The sequence below is a fragment of the Aethalodelphis obliquidens genome, unplaced genomic scaffold, assembly GCF_003676395.1.
Source record: "Aethalodelphis obliquidens isolate GAN/ISIS:26980383/991018 unplaced genomic scaffold, ASM367639v1 scaffold5, whole genome shotgun sequence".
Lineage (NCBI taxonomy): Eukaryota > Metazoa > Chordata > Mammalia > Artiodactyla > Delphinidae > Aethalodelphis > Aethalodelphis obliquidens.
In genome coordinates, this window is record NW_020837949.1 from 46,109,420 (window position 1) to 46,125,990 (window position 16,571).

At 43.4% G+C, this 16,571-nt stretch overlaps 1 protein-coding gene across 3 annotated transcripts in view; it reads left to right on the forward strand.

The window, feature by feature from the left end:
• SCRN1 (secernin 1) overlaps positions 1 to 16,571 on the forward strand; it is a 61,794-nt gene that overhangs the window by 11,902 nt on the left and 33,321 nt on the right. For 2 of the 3 annotated variants that reach the window (XM_027102297.1, XM_027102296.1), the window contains exon 2: positions 7,379 to 7,538. The exons of the other annotated variant lie outside the window; for it this stretch is intronic. In XM_027102297.1, coding sequence (XP_026958098.1) covers positions 7,380 to 7,538 — 159 coding nt within the window. In that variant the 5' untranslated portion in view covers position 7,379. The remainder of the gene's footprint in view (positions 1 to 7,378; positions 7,539 to 16,571) is intronic. 3 annotated transcript variants of the gene reach the window in all.

Genomic DNA, 16,571 nt, shown 5'->3' on the forward strand with positions numbered 1-16,571 from the left:
ATAAGCCTATAGCGTATATAGACAGTCATTTTCTTCCTCTCAGGCAACTCAAGGCTTCCTTATTACTGGGTATGGTGACTAATGAGGGCCTCTGCAGCTTCACTGAGATAAAAGGGCAGGGCAGTTTGGCATTCAGGCAAAGAAAACCCCTACGTGGCTTGGAGCATTCATGCCCTTCAATAACTACTCGCTGAACTTGAAGACAAAGACCTTCTTTCCCACGCAGCTTCCTCCCTCCTTGTCTAGACATTCTGTAAGCAGTCTCCTAGTTACGGGGGTGCAGTGCTCCAGCCCCCCAAGCCTGTACCCAGCCTCCTATCACCAGTCGGAGGGTGGATGTTGGGAGATGCAGCTCCTGTGCTGTGAGCTGCAGGGACTCTGGAGTTATAATTCCCAAGAGGAAGTCATGAATCCTGAAAGGACTTTGATAAGGACAGTGATGGTTAGAAATTGAGCTTAGGGGTACTTTACCACAGCTGATAGCACGGTATCTAAAGCTGTCCAGTCCAGTTTTGTAGCCTTGAGCCACGTGAGGCTATTTGATTTTAAAAAAATGTTAATTGTGGTAAAAATACACGTAACATAAGATTTACCATTTTTAAGTGTACAGTTTAGTTGTGTTAAGAATATTCATATTGTTGTGCAACCCATCCCCAGAAATTTTTCATCCTGCAAAACTGACACTGTGTACCCATTAAACAGCTAACTCTCTGTCCTCCTCCCCACTCCCACCCCTGCCTGCTCCAGCCCCTGGTAACCACCATTCTACTTTCTGTCTCTATGAATTTGACTACTCTAGGGACCTCATATAAGTGAAATTACACAGTATTTGCGTTTTGGGGACTGGCTTATTCTACTTAGCATAAAGTACAGATAAACGTACTTTGAAATATTCTTAACAAATACTTCCTAGGACATACCTGTAAGTTTAATTGTCTGTGGGGGTTAAATTGGAGTGTTTCATTAATTGGAACTGTTAGTTTATTGCTAACCTGGCAAGAATCCTAATTGGTATTTACCACAAAGAAGCCTATTCAGTAGACTTGCTCTTTAAGCCTGTTGCTTTTAAAGATTTTTACTTGAAAACCATAGTAAGAGAGAAATGTTATATTGCAACCCAGTATATACATATACTTATATGTGTATATCTGAGCTTAAAGTTTCTTGCACGAGCGCTTACTCTTACTATGTGAGATGCACACGTTCTTTTCTAAAAAATGCTGATCTTGTCCACTATATTGATTTCATAACCCACAAAAGGGCCACAACATGCAATTTGGAAAACACTGCTATAGACATTCCTGGGTTCAGTTTTAGGCCTGTAGTATAACCCTGTACCCACATCCCCACCTCTGGATCCCTGTGGTTCAGAAGACAGCTTCAGAATTGTGCCTCAAAGCAAGCAAGTTAAGAAAAAAGCCATCAATCATGGCTTTATTTCCGAGTAAGCTTTGTTCACTGATTTTAATGCTGGCTTAAGTAGAGTGTAGTTATAGAAAATTCATTATTGAATGGTTATACTGTTTTCCAAAGCTGAGTATAAATGATTAAAAAAGTCTATGTAATAAATTTCTGCATTAGCATGTGTGATTGGGAGTTAAATTTTAGTTTATTTTTCTTCGTGGAAGAGATTATGACATTTCATAATGCTGTATAAGATTATAGAGGGAAAGGGAGAAAAATGGTAAAGTCGGTTTTTTGTGTCATACATGAATGATTTAACAGTTTATAAAAATCCTGTAAACAGAGATTTCAAAATGCATGTTTTATACAGTATATAGATGAGTTAACTTTTCAGATTTTTTAATCTGGTATGTTAGCCAGTATTTTGACAAATAATGGGAACAAAATTGAGATTCCTGGAATTAGTTTCAAAAGAATTTCATCTCAGGGTGAGCAGAAAATTGGCTTTCTGATGGGCCAGTTTTTCTTTTCCTGTTTAAGGAGGCGACTGCAGGAGGCCTGCCCGCTATTTGTGTAACTAATAGTAATGAAAATTTGTGTACTCCCTGAGTAACTCTGAATTGGGCAGGCTGTAAAGAAAAAAAAAAAAAGGAAAACAAAGTACTAGAGAATAACTATAATAATGCTGAATAAAAAACTTGTCCTAACTATAACTCAAATAAGAATTTGCCACTTTTGAAATTTTAGATGTTGGGACATAGAAATAGAACCAAATTTTTTCCTTAAAATAAAATTCCTAAATCGGTAATATCCCCTGGGTTTATTTTTTTTTAATCTTTTGTGTGTGATTATATAAGTATAAATACTTGTAGGAAAATTGAAAACAAAGGAAAATATAAAAAAACACAGAAAGAATTTAGTGGTCAGGCTACCACTTCTGGTCTTTTTCTATGCATATTTTCATGTAGTTAAGATAATTTTTTTAAAATAAATTTATTTATTTTATTTATTTATTTTTGGCTGCATTGGGTCTTTGTTGCTGCTCGCGGGCTCTCTCTAGTTGCGGGGAGCAGGGGCCACTCTTCGTCGCGGTGGGCAGGCCTCTCACTGCGGTGGCCTCTCCCGCTGCGGAGCACGGGCTCTAGGCACGCGGGCTCCAGCAATTGCAGCATGTGGGCTCAGTAGTTGTGGCTCACGGTCTCCAGAGCACGGGCTCAGCAGTCATGGCACACGGGCCCAGCTGCTCCGCGGCATGTGGGATCTTCCTGGACCAGGGCTCGAACCCACGTCCCCTGCATCGGCAGGCGGCCCCTCAACCACTGCGCCACCAGGGAAGCCCTAAGATAATTTATTTTGGACACCCCCCCTCACCTCCCCAAACCATTTCTCCATGCAATTAAAAACTCTTCACAAAAAAAAAAAAAAAAAAAAAAAACTCTTCACAAACATTTTAATGGTTTTATAGTATTCTACCATATAGATGTAACATAAATTTTTAGCCACTTCTCTGATGCTGGACAGTTAAGTTTCCATCAGTTTTTCACCTGTATAAATACCGCTGTAATGCACACTTTTGTGCATGAATCTTGTCTATATTCCTGATCATTTCCTTAGAGTAGATACACAGAAATGGAACTCCCTTTCATCTACTGCTCTGTCTCCTCCCTGTCACAGCCAACTTCTTTGAAAAGCTATCTGTGTGCACTGGCTCCATTTCCTTCCTAAAACCTGGCTTAAAAGGCTTCAGTGGCTTTAGTGTTTATTATGGGACAGACATTAAAGTCCCTGCCGTTGCCTTCAAGACCCAACATGAACTAGCCTCTCTCCCTGCGTCTCCAGCCTCTTCCCCGTTACCTTGGGCTCAGCCACACTGGCTATTGGATGTAATGGCTCCTTCCCCTTTCTCCAGCCACAGGGGCTTCAAACCTGCATAGCCTCCTTCTGGAATAGTCTCACTCCCCCACCCATCTGTCCTTTGTGGACTATAAGGTAAGGTATCTACTTAGAGGAAATGGTTGGAAGTTTGAAGAGAAGTGAAAATCTCAAAAGTGCATTTAGGAGTTAAAGAGAGGAATTGTCCAGACAAAGTACACAAGGGGTTTCCAGGTAGCAATGAGGGCCACTTTCCGGGTATATTCAGAGTCAGGAATGTGAGCTTCACATCAAGGGAAATGGAATTGTCCTCTAGGGCTATGATCACCTTTAGCTTCTGGAGAAAAGAGCTTTGCTTAAACTCAGTTCACCTGATGAGTTCAGTATCCACTTCCTGTGTTTATTTTTCTCAATCTTGTAGCATTGTCCTACCTCCTCTTGACTAATTCAGTTTATGTGGGTGATAGCACGATTTGTCATAGAGTAAGTGGAGGACTTTACAAATAAATACTTTTGGGGTCATTGGAAACCTCACTGTGAAAGTCCTCATTTCTGGGTTTATTGGGAAGTTGTAAAGTGGCTCTGTTCAGTAGGATTTCTACTACCCACCTGTGGCTATTTAAATTGAAATGAATTAAAATTTGTAATAAAATTAAAAATTTAATCCCTTAATTACACTAACTACACGCCAATAGCCACTTGAGGCTGGTGGCCACCGTATTACACAGTGGAGCTGGAACATTTTCGTCATTGTAGAAAGTTGTGAACAGCACTGATCTAGAGAGCAGACAAGGGTCCAGCAAAGTCATCTCTGAGGCTAGTCGTTGTGTAGAATGGTGATCCAGGAAAGGTAATGGACAGTTGGCTTTGGCTAGTTTGCTACAGGTTGTGATACACAGTTTATGGGTTCATCTAACATTAAAAAAAATGACATAAAAATTCTGCTCCCTTCTGGCATTCCCAGTCATTCCCAAAATTCAGCAGAAAAGCCAGCTTCTCTGGGCCCACATATCCCTGGGCTTCCTTTGCCTATGTATTCGTCATGGTCAAGTGACTCAGATGACCTGCTGACCAAGCAGATGTCCAAGCTGAAGAATAAGTGCTAGTCAAAAACTCCTAGGGGCAGGACAGGAATAAAGACACAGACATAGAGAATGGACTTGAGGACACGGGGAGCGGGGAGGGTAAGCTGGGACGAAGTGCAAGAGTGGCATGGACTTATATACATTACCAAATGTAAAACAGATGTTAGTGGGAAGCAGCTGCATAGCACAGGGAGATCAGCTCGGTGCTTTGTGACCACCTAGAGGGGTGGGATAGGGAGGGTGGGAGGGACACGCAAGAGGGAGGGGATATGGGGATGTATGTGTATATGTATAGCTGATTCGCTTTGTTATACAGCAGAAACTAACACACCATTGTAAAGCAATTATACTCCAATAAAGATGTTAAAAAAAAGAAGAAAGAAAAAAAAGATTTATCTGTTATTTACTTACTAATTTATTTTTGGCTGTGTCGGGTCTTAGTTGCAGCATGTGGGATCCTCGTTGAGGCATGTGGCATCTTTCGTTGCGACGTGCAGGCTCCTCGTTGTGGTGCGTGGCCTTCTCTCTCGCTGTGGTGTGCGGGTTTTTCTCTTCTTTGGATGCGGCACGCAGGCTTCAGGGTGCGTGGGCTCTGTAGTTGTGGCACGCGGGCTCAGTTGCCCCACGGCATGTGGGAGCTTAGTTCCCTGACCAGGGATCGAACCTGCGTCCCCCATGTCGTAAGGTGGACTCTTCACCACCGGACCACCAGGGAAGTCCCAGATTTTTACTGTTTTTTAGGATCGAGTAAAGTAAGGTTCTGCTCATAGATCAGACACCAGCACTTTTGACATGGCCCAACAATGGGGGCAGAAGGGAAGTCCTATTACATACGAGAGTCATACAAACACAGGATAATGCGTTCTTTCCCGATCTTACCTTCTTCTGGGTCTGTTTCACTTGATTTGGCTCAGCCAGCAATTCTTCCCACCTCCAAATTCTAGGAATCCTCTATAAAGGCATTTTATCTTATAATTATTGTAGGTCTTCCTTACACATACAGAGTCTTGGTTTATTCCTCTCTACCCCTCAAGTTTGAAGATAATGTGGTTTTGTGAAAATGGGAAAGGTTAAGAGGAGGAAGAACTGGAGTCCCTTTTATTTTCTTGCCTTTTCTTTCCCCCAAAGGGGCTAGGGGCTATTTTCCTGAGCTAGGAGGGAATTATTTGCAGAGTTATGGACTACCTACTTCTCTGTGCCCTGGGGAGGGACCTGTCATAAGCACTGCCAGGAGGAACTCTGGCAGCCCGGGGTGTGTGTACACAGACTGCCCTGAAGTAGCCTGGATGTAGATGTAGCAATATGGTTCCTCACAAAGATGTTTCTAAACGTAGAATGTTGCTGACTCTGTGACTTGATAACTGGTCCAGTAATGAGTGAGGGGAGTTGATTTTGATTGGCTTGCTCAACAGAAATTTTGAGACACTGCTCTATTTGAGTGGTCAAAACCCAAAGAAAATATCTCGTATACTCACGTAGCCTCTACAAGTTGCAAAATATGTTCTCAAGAATCATTTCATTTGATGCTCATGATACATCTGTGGGCTGGGGCAAAACATGAGGCTCAGGGCTTCCCTGGTGGCGCAGTGGTTGAGAGTCCGCCTGCTGATGCAGGGGACACGGGTTCATGCCCAGGTCCGGGAAGATCCCACATGCCGCGGAGCGGCTGGGTCCGTGAGCCATGGCCGCTGAGCCTGCGCGTCCGGAGCCTGTGCTCCGCAACGGGAGACGCCACAACAGTGAGAGGCCCGCGTACCGCAAAAAAAAAACCCAAAAAACAAAAACAAAAATCCATGAGGCTCAGAGTGGTAAAGTGATTTGCTCAAGGTCACACAGCTAGTAGGTGACGAGGCTGAGTTTTGAATCCCAGTTGCTTTTCTGAGAATATTGCTTTACTTCTCATTTATATTTTAATGGAGAAGCAGATGGTAAGGATAGTTCCTGATGCTCCAGTGGGATGGATGATGAAGCTGGCTGCTGAGACAGGGAACCTTAGGAAGGGATCCAGTTTAGGGAAAATGATGAACTCAGCTTTGGATATCAGGTAGGCTGGGTCTGTGGGTCAGGACCTCAAGGAGAGAACTGAGCTGGAATTATATATGTAGGTCACTGGTTCGTAAATGACAAGCGAAGCTCTGGGCACGGATGAGTTTTCCCAGAAAGAAAAGAGCATTAAATGAGGAAGGAAGGGCCAAGCAGTGAGGATGCTCGATGGCCAAGTAGAAGAGAACTAGCCAGCCCAGGAGCAGTTAGAGAGGCGGGAGGAAAGCCAGAAGGTGCTTGAGTGTTATGTCATTGAGGTAGATAAAGATATATATCAAAGAGTGAGGTATCTTTCGGTTTATTTCCAGACCCATTTCCCCATGAGCACCTCAAAAACTATCATATGGCAGCCATGCATCTCTAGATCAGAGGCACTTCTGCAGTGCACTGTTACAAGGCATATTTATTTATTTTTGTATTGCTGTGACAGATGGCAGCGTGTGTGTTTTCTGCCTGGAACAATAACCTTTCCATTCTCCTGCGTCCTTGCACTTTTGGCTGTCGCTGCGGTCTGTGGCGAACCTGAGATCCTTTATTCCCACAGAGTACTAAACAATATCTGGTGTCAGTGGTTTTGTGATTCTACTCCAGACACCCCACCTTCATTTGCCAGCTGGGCTCTCTTTTTTTTTTTTTTTTTTTTTTTTTTTGTGGTACGCGGGCCTCTCACTGTTGTGGCCTCTCCCGTTGCGGAGCACAGGCTCCGGACGCGCAGGCTCCGCGGCCATGGCTCACGGGCCCAGCCGCTCTGCGGCATGTGGGATCTTCCCGGACCGGGGCACGAACCCGTGTCCCCTGCATCGGCAGGTGGACTCCCAACCACTGTGCCACCAGGGAAGCCCCAGCTGGGCTCTCTTAATGAGCTCGCTTCACACAGTTCAATACTAGAACTCTCTTAGTGGGTGAAATATGTTTGAAGAACTCACCGGTGGAACGTTCCATGTTAGGCCTGCTTCCATTCTCTCTCTTTTCAGGATGGCTTTAGCTCCTCCAAGTTACTGTTTTGTGGCCTTCCCGCCACGTGCGAAGGACGGTCTGGTGGTATTTGGGAAAAATTCAGCTCGGCCCAGGGATGAAGTGCAAGAGATTGTGTATTTCTCAGCAGCTGATCATGAACCCGAGAGCAAGGCTGAGGTAAGTCACGTGTTACTGTCTCTCAGTTAACATGTATTCTCTTTCTCTGGCTTTGTCCAGCACCTTGATGTCTTAACCTGGAAGCCTGCTCACAAGTCAGAACTGTCATGTGGGTTCTGTTGATTCCTGTTTCCATTCAGGTTTGTTCATAGCCTTAAAAACAGGGTCACATGGAGAATTCTACATTCATTGGTATGGCCCATGTTTTATACTTAAGTAAAATATTTACACAATTCCAAAGTCAAATCTATGAAATAAGATATATTCATAGAAGTCTAGCTTCTACCTTTGTATCATTCACTCCATTGCCTTTTTCTTCTATAGGTTATCATGTTTTGGAAGTTTGGGGCTTTATCCTTCCATTTAAAACATTACATATTAATATGTGGAGTAAACTACACACACATACATATCCATATGAATGTTTATCCCAGTCCCTTTCCTCCCTTCTTAGATGGATGGTAGCATGCTATATGCACTTTTCTCCACTTTGCTCTTTTCAACTAAAACTGTATCTTGCAGGTCACTCCATCTGGTCTCTACAGAGATTCTTCATCCCTCATGTGCAGCTGTGTAGTATTTCATTCTGTGGATGTAATCAGACTTTAATCAGTCCCATATTGCTGGACATTTGGGTTGTTTTCCCGTCTTTTGCTCTTACAAATAGTGCTGAAGTGAATAATAGCCTTGTGCATCTGTCACAGTATCTGGTCTTGGTTTATATATTTTTATCATGTTCAAAATTATCCACCAGTTCTTATTTCGAGTGCTTAGTCAGTATTTCTTTGGAATAGGTGCCTAGAAATGGGATTTCTGAGTCACAGGGTATGTAAATAGGTAATTTTTGTTAGATATGGTCAAATCTCCTTCCATAGCTGGTGTACCGTACCGTTTTGTGTTCCCACCAGCCATGTAAGACGGTGCCTGTTTGTTCATATTCCCAGAGTGTGTTGTCAAACTCTCATGATGGCTATCTCATGTTAGTTTTACATTCTGCTCTTTTACTAAATTCTTTTATTGGTTGTGTCAGCTTTTATTATTCTCTTGGGTTTTCCAGGTATGTTGTTATAAAACCTGCAAATAGAGATTGTTTGATTGTTCTTACATCTCTAATTATTTTCTTGTTTGTTTGGCTTATAGCTTGGATTCAGTATTAATAGTGAGGGAGATAATGGATATCTTTGCCTTTGTTCCTGACCTGAGCGGGGGACAGCCTCTAGTGCTTCCACATTAAGTAAGATGCTGGTTTGGGAACAGAGATTTATATAGTTTTGTCATGTTAAAAAGTATACATCAATTCATACTTTGATTGCTTTAAAATCCTCAAGAATAGGTGTTGCATTTTGTTAGAGATCTTTCCAGTGATTATGGAGATAATCCCCTGATTTTTTTCTTCCTATTTAATGATAAGTTGAACCATCTTTGCATTCATGGAATAAACTTCTTGGTTATGGTATATTTAGTTGTATGTGTTTAAATTGTAATTGTTTGTTGAAGGATGAAGAATTTGGATGGAAAAAATGGGAGCTAGTAGATTAACAAACTCTTGCCCCTGACATCATCTGTATTCTTTGATGTTCTATGCTTTACAAAATAAACTGATTTTTCTGGTGACTGTGCTAGGTTTTAAGTGAGTATTCATCAGTGCGTATTTCATTTTCTTATCTGAATCTTTATCTGTTTCGATCCTTTAAAAGCATTAAGCATCACCAGAGCAACAGAACTCTACAAGGAGCTGCTTATGCGAGGTGAATTCAACAGAGACACTGAGACGAACAGGCAGAGTGCATGAGTCTGTGGTCAAGGCAGCGGCAGACTGGCTCCCACAGGATATTCGCCAGAACCGCTTGCCTCTCGTGTTGCACCACTAACTTGGTCCAAGCCCCTAAGCTTCAGCGGGACCTTCCTTTCATACAGGCAGAAAAGAGTGCTAGGTTCTCTGGCACTCATGCTAGCTTTTAAATGGGTATTCAGTAATGTTTGAATGTCCATGTTGTTTGCATCTGAATGTTTCTTTCTGTTCCTGGAACAGAGTGGACTCGGTATGGATGAAGTTGGCTTGGTTTGCGTTGTTACTGACCTTCCCTGTCTGTCTTCCCTAAATGTTTCTTTTTCCCAGAGAGTCATGCAAAACTGAAACAACACTTTGATTTTCATGTGGGCAGATTTAATTTCCCAAAGATGGCTATACGAAATCCCATTCCACATGTACTTCTCACAGTGTGATAGACACGCCTCCATGGAGTGGAGGGTTTATGCCCCCCCCACCCCTGCCACGAATCTTGGTGAGGACTTCCGATGGCATCATGCAGTGAAGCGTGACAGAGGTGATGCTGTGTGACCTCCAGGGCTGGGTCATAAAAGGATTCAGCTTCCACTCATCTCCCTCTTTTGGAACTCTAGCCCTAAGATCCCAGGCACCATGCTGGGGGGAACCCAAACACCCATGTACACAGACCATGGGGTGGGGCCCACGTGGAGAGCCTACAACTAGTGTCAGCTGCCAGATGTGTGAGTGAATGACATTTCAGTGATTCCAGACCTCAGGCTCTATGGAGTAGAGACACACCATCCCTTCTGTGCCCTGTCCAGATTCCTGACTCATCAAATTCACGAACATAATAAACGGTTGTTTTACACCACTAGATTTGGGGTCATTTTTTAGCAGCCATAGTTACTACAATATTGTACAAAGCCTTTTATAAATATGGCTGAAATAAATATTTTAGAAAAAATTTGTTTTCTTTTTTGGGGAATAGGTTAAATACGTCTGTATTTTACTCACGGTTACAGTCATTTTAGGAAATAGACGAGATTCCTTTCACCAGTTAACCTATGGTATATTAATGCTCGAATACACTATAGGTTACATTATGTCCCTTTGCATAAATAAGTGCAGCTCGATACATACCAGAGTCAGTCCCTAAGGCAGCCCTGACCTTTTTTCTGAGTTGCATATCTGTGTTCTGAGTTGCCTCTGCACGTTTCCACATCCATACTCTGCAGGTAAAATAACTCTAGGGATCCAAAACCAAATTCACTTTCCCCGCCTCATTTGTTCCCCTAACAGCGCTATCGTCTGCCGCATCGTTTAATCTAGAAACCAGACAGAAGTGCTGACCCCCGTTTTCCCACTTCTCTGTGGATGCACGGGGGTGGCTGTCACTGCGTCTTGTTGCTTCCTCTCCTGTGTCCCCACCTCCACTCCACGGCCCCCAGCTCATTCACACCCACCCCCATCTCCCTTCGGCTTTAATCTGCTTATTGGTGCCCAGGTCTCTTTCTCCTGAATTCTGTTCCCTGCAGGGTCACCGGAATTTTCTTTCCAGATCACAGCTTTGTCATTGCCTTGTTTAAAAATGTTTGGTTGCTTATAGGATGAGAGTCCAGGCTGATTTGTATGCCATTCACAGCTCTTCCTGATTGGCACCCACCCTGCTCACTTTTCTTTCTTTTCTTTTCAATTAATAGACAGTTTCAGAGCAGATTTAAGTTTCCAGAAAAATGAGTATAAGTACAGAGAGTTCTCATATAACCCCTCAACTCCCCCCAACCCCCTGCCTCCCAGTTTCCCCTGTTATTAACATTTTGCCTTAATATGGTGCATTTGTTACAATTGATGAGGCTGTACTGATACATTATCATTAACAAAGGCAGTAGTTTACATTAAAGGTCACTCTTTGTGTAATATATTGTATGGGTTTTGACAGTTTCTAATATCATGTATCTGTCATACAGAGTAGTTCCACTGCCCTAAACATCCTCCGTGTTCTGCCTGGTCATCTCTCCCTTCCCCTAACCCCTGGCAACCGCTGATCTTTTCACTGTCTCCATAGTTTTCCCTTTTCTAGAAGGTTATTTAGTTGGAATCATATAATATGTAGCCTTTTCAGATTGGCTTCTTTCACTTACTAATATACATTGACGATTCATTCACGTCTCTTCCAGGCTTGATAGAACGTTTCTTTTCAGCTCTGAATAATATTCTAGTGTCTGGATGTACCATAATTTATTCTTCCATTCACCTATTGAAGGACATCTTGGTTGCATCCAAGTTTTGGCAATTTTGAACAAAGTTGCTGTAAAATTTGTGCGTAGGTTTTTGTATGGACATAAATTTTCAACTCATTTGGGTAAAGATACTTTTTAATGTAATTTTACGTTTTGAATAGGTGATATATTGGTGTGGTTCAAAGATTTAATAACATTAAAAGGTTTACAGTAAGCAGTCTTAATCTCCCCTTATTCCTGTCTACTGATTCCCATCTTTTATTTATTTATTTATTTGTTTGTTTATTTATTTATTTTTGGCTGCGTTGGGTCTTTGTTGCTGCACGCAGGCTTTCTCTAGTTGCGGTGAGCGGGGGCTGCTTGTGGTTGCAGTGCGCAGGCTTCTCACTGTGGTGGCTTCTCTTGTTGCGGAGCACGGGCCCTAGGTGTGTGGGCTTCAGTAGTTGTGGCATGTGGGCTCAGTAGTTGTGGCTCGCAGGCTCTAGAATGCAGGCTCAGTAGTTGTGGCACACAGGCTTTGTTGCTCCGTGGCATGTGAGATCTTCCCGGACCAGGGCTCAAACCCGTGTCCACTGCAGGGGACACGGGTTCAATCCCTGGTTGGGGAACTAAGATCCTGCATGCCATCCGGCGTGGCCAAAAGAAAAAAAAAAAAATGAAATTGTGGGTTTTTTTTTTTTTAAATGGAGGTTTCATTTAAAAAAAGAGTCACTGTGATTGCTCATCTGCCCACCTACCCACCCTTCCAACTGGTCCATCCTACCAGGCGGTCTTCTCTTCCAGTTCGTTCCCTTTCTTACCCTTCATCTTTCACTCAGTCTGTCCATCGGTCTGCTTGTCCATCTATCATCTACTCTATGTCCAGTTCACTTTGCTTGAGATGGAGGAATAAGAAATGGGGTCCTCCAGCACAGAGTTCCTCAGTTTCTAAAATTACGCTGCACATTTTTGTTCAGATGCACAGCTGGCAGATTGGAACATTTTATTTTCTGTTCTTTAGTCTTTCTTCTGTGGATTCTGGGTTTTTAACAACTCCTCATCTGGTTGCAGAATAGGATGGATAAGTATGTATCCAATTGTGAAATCCCCTGTGTCCTTTCTGAGGATGCTGTACACTGTGCATCACAGAACTCATCTCCCTTTACCTCAGGCCTTGCTTCTCCCTGTGGGTAGGGGCGTTGAAGAATCAGATGCATAATTTCCTGGATTATGATGTTCTGTGTGTGCATGGGTGCATTTGTGTGTGTGTGGATGTGCATCTGTGCTCATGGATGGGTATAGGTCTATTCTTAAATGGTTAAACCTTCTATTTAAGAAAAAAATGGATCCAACATTAGAATATTTTCCTGGAAGAACAATGGATTTCAACTACAGTTTACATGAGTCATACTTGGTACCCAAGAGAGTAATTATACCACAATTTATGGAGACAGAATTCTTTTTTTTTTTTTTTTTTGTGGTACACGGGCCTCTCACCATTGCGGCCTCTCCCGTTGCGGAGCACAGGCTCCGGATGCTCAGGCCCAGCGGCCACAGCCCACGGGCCCAGCCGCTCCGCGGTATGTGGGATCCTCCCGGACCGGGGCACGAACCCGCGTCCCCTGCATTGGCAGGCGGACTCCCAACCACTGTGCCACCAGGGAAGCCCGAGACAGAATTCTTGATAGCCAAGTCAGGTTTGATACATAATGTTTTTTGAAAGATTCTCTTATTATTATATATTAAACCTCACCTCCATTTTTCTCTCCTTTAGAATTCATTGTTTCCTTTTCTTCGAAAGTTACTTTGAATTTATTTTTATTTTCTACTGTATGAAGTTCAGTGTGGGATTAGTATCCTCAGCAAGGTTATACAACTTTCACAATTGGGGTGGGTTTTTAGTAGATCATTTCCCTTTTCTTCCCCAATGAAAATATTTGCAAGAAGAATAGAAAATTACCAATTAATGATAGCTGGTGGTGTTGTTAGTAGCATTGTTTAGGTGGTGGCTGTATTTGTGGTGTGTGGAGTATGTGTGTACATGGTGGGGCAGGGACTGGGTCCTGAATGTTAATTCTGAAGATTATCCCCTACAGCAGGAGAGCACAAGTCATTCTGGAATCAAAGAAATCTGACCAGAGCTCCATGGCCACTAAGTAGATTGTGTGTCTTTCTTCCTGTTTTCCTGTTTTCTTCTCTTCAGCCCCAGGAGCAGGAGTCCCCAGCCTTCTATGCGGTCAGAGCGTCTCCCTTGCTCCGTGGGAGAGTGGCTCGGCAGGGGGCTTCCTTCCATCACGTCCCCTTTCCCAATCCTGTTTCTGACGCCAGGCCTTTGCATTGTCCATCCTCAAAGATCTTACAGCTTCAGGGGAATAAAAAGCAGCTCTTCTAAAGTGTGGTCAGCATCTTCTTTTGTCTTTGTTTAGACTCATATGAGCCTTAAGGGCACATTTTCAAAAACCAGTCAAGTAGCAGGCAGGACACTGGAATAAAACAATTAAAAAACGAACAACCTCAGTGATAATTAGCAGCGCTGCTTTAGAGTCACAAATTTTCTAAAACTAAAACTATTTCCCTGAAGCATCCCGTTTTCCCTGCCTTTGTTTCCCACCCTAAGAAGTCTGGCTGACTCATCAACTCATTTCACAGTGGTTTTCGCTGGTGGTGCCAGGGTTGTGTTCACCATCTGAGTACAGTAGGAAAGGCACAATGATTGCGTTTCATTAATTGAAACGTCTATTGTGTGAGTGTCTCTATTCCACTTTCACTGGGTGATATCCAGAAATAGTGTGTGCAGGAATGTGCAAGGGGTAGGCGACAGCATGACGCTGATTTTGCTTTTCATTTTGGACACCATCACACAAAACAATAAAGGGTTTGCCCTGAACAAGAATTGTCATTTGTTTTTGCCTCCGAGGCCTTGTCAAGGTTTATCTTTCCATCCTCCAACCTGGCATATGTCCCCAGGAGCCACCTGAGAGCGACAAGCTCAGTGCAGGGTAATACTTTTAAAAGCTCAGTGATTAGCATTAGGCAGGGCTGACATTTACAAGTGTGCCTCACCACGCCCCCTGCCCTGGGCATTCTTATGTTGCTGTGTGGCCTTGGCCCCCAGAAGTCACACTAGCTGACAGATTTGTTTTTTTAAAGGCTGGGTGGGTGTGGCCATGGGGCAGCAAGACGAACTGCTCCTCTATTTTTGAAGCCCCCTTGCACAGCTTAATCACCGAAGTGAGGCCCGAACTGTCCCTGTAAAGACTGATCTTCTGAGGGGTGAACGTTTTCTCTTTGCTTTTTTTCTCATAGAAACTTGGCTAGGACTTTTGACTTTAGAACTAAATTGTTTTTCCAGGCTGAAAGAAAATTTCAGGTACTTTCGGATTTTTTTTCCCCAGAGACACCTTTCCTGCTACCTCAAATCCCACTTTTTCTCTGCCTTGTTAATAATGTGGCAATTGTGAGTGTCAGTGAATTTTACTTAAGAAAATGACTGCCTGCGGAGTTCATGTTCTAGATGGCTGACTTTACAACGTTTAACTCATTACATCTTGTGTAAATGTTCCTTATTTGTGAGGTTTGCTCCCAAACTGGGATTTTAAATAACCGATCTCTATGAGACAAGTGTGTCCATCCTCCCTACTCCCTCCTACACCTGGGTGTCATTAGACAGATTTCAAACCCAGTGGACCATGTGTGAATTGCAGCCACAGAAGGGCCCTTGCGAGGCCCAGACTTCTGTGGTCCATGACAAAGATGCCCCGAGGGGCATTTGTTCTAGGCTCACTGAGGCTGGGGTGCACACCCACCCACCTCCCGTTCCCCGACCCTGTGGCCTGTGAGGAGATCTGGGGCATCAGCTTGCAGCCTGGTGCTTGGGAGGTGCTGATTTAGCCCATCTGGCTAGTTGGGGATCTCCTTCCTTCCTCATGATTCTAAGTTTGGCCTGAAAAGTGTCAGGCTGGCTGCATGTATTTTGGACTCCCACAGAGACCATATGGTCTTTTGCATTCAGTGTTCAACATTTTTATCTGTCAGTACTTACTGAGCTTTTGCAGTCCTGTGACTCAGTGCCATCGTAGCTCCCCTAAGTGGCAGGGTGGAGGACCTCCCTGAACCGTGAACACATTTTTGACATCCCCACCTGTCTCTTCTCAGGCTCTTACCTCTGTCTGGAATACCTCGATGTCTGGCCTACTTTTCAAGATCAACCTAAATGTCACTCACTTGATAAAACCTCTGCCCGCTTGGTTGTGTTCCCTTTCCTTTGAACCTCTATTATGCTCCCTCTGACCTGTGTTATTCATTCGTTCATTCATTTATCCATTCATTCATTCAAAAAAAGGTTTATTGATGCCTACTATATACCAGATTTGGGATATGTCATGAACTAAACAGCAAAGATCTCTCCCTCCTTCCCTTCTGTAATCTCTCAATAGCGCTTACATTCTAGCTGGTGGAGATAGCATACATAAACAGCACGTACGATACGTCAGTCAGTTATATAGTATTTTGGAAGGGTCAAAATGGCATGGAACGGGGAAAGGAAAAGGAAGGGCAGGATCGTGTCGATCAGAGTACGAGGTGGGAGGAGGGGACGAGATGCAGTGCATATTAGGCAGACAGGCCTCAGTGACACTTACTGAAGTTGGCCTGTGGTCGTAGTCCGCGTATGTGCCTTCTCCTTCTTTCCCAACTGAAGGGACAGAGACTGGGTCTCCTCACTGATTTATCTGCCAGCAGCACTTAGCACGAAATGCCTTGTGTGTGGTCGGTGCTCCGTAGATACTTGGTGAAATGGGAACAAATGTGTCAAAATGAATTTGAGGGCAAATAAAAAGCTCATTTCCTATTTTGCTTTTTTCCTGTCCTTACAAAAAGTACTTTATGATAAATCTGTGCTTAAGAATCTGAGATTCCTTGCCTATTTACTTACTCTTTTCAAGATAGAGTTTGTCACTGGACCTCAGTGGATACAGGGGTTTTGGAAAGTATTGATCAGTGCTGCTTTTGGCATGAAATAGTACAATTCTAACATATAAACGT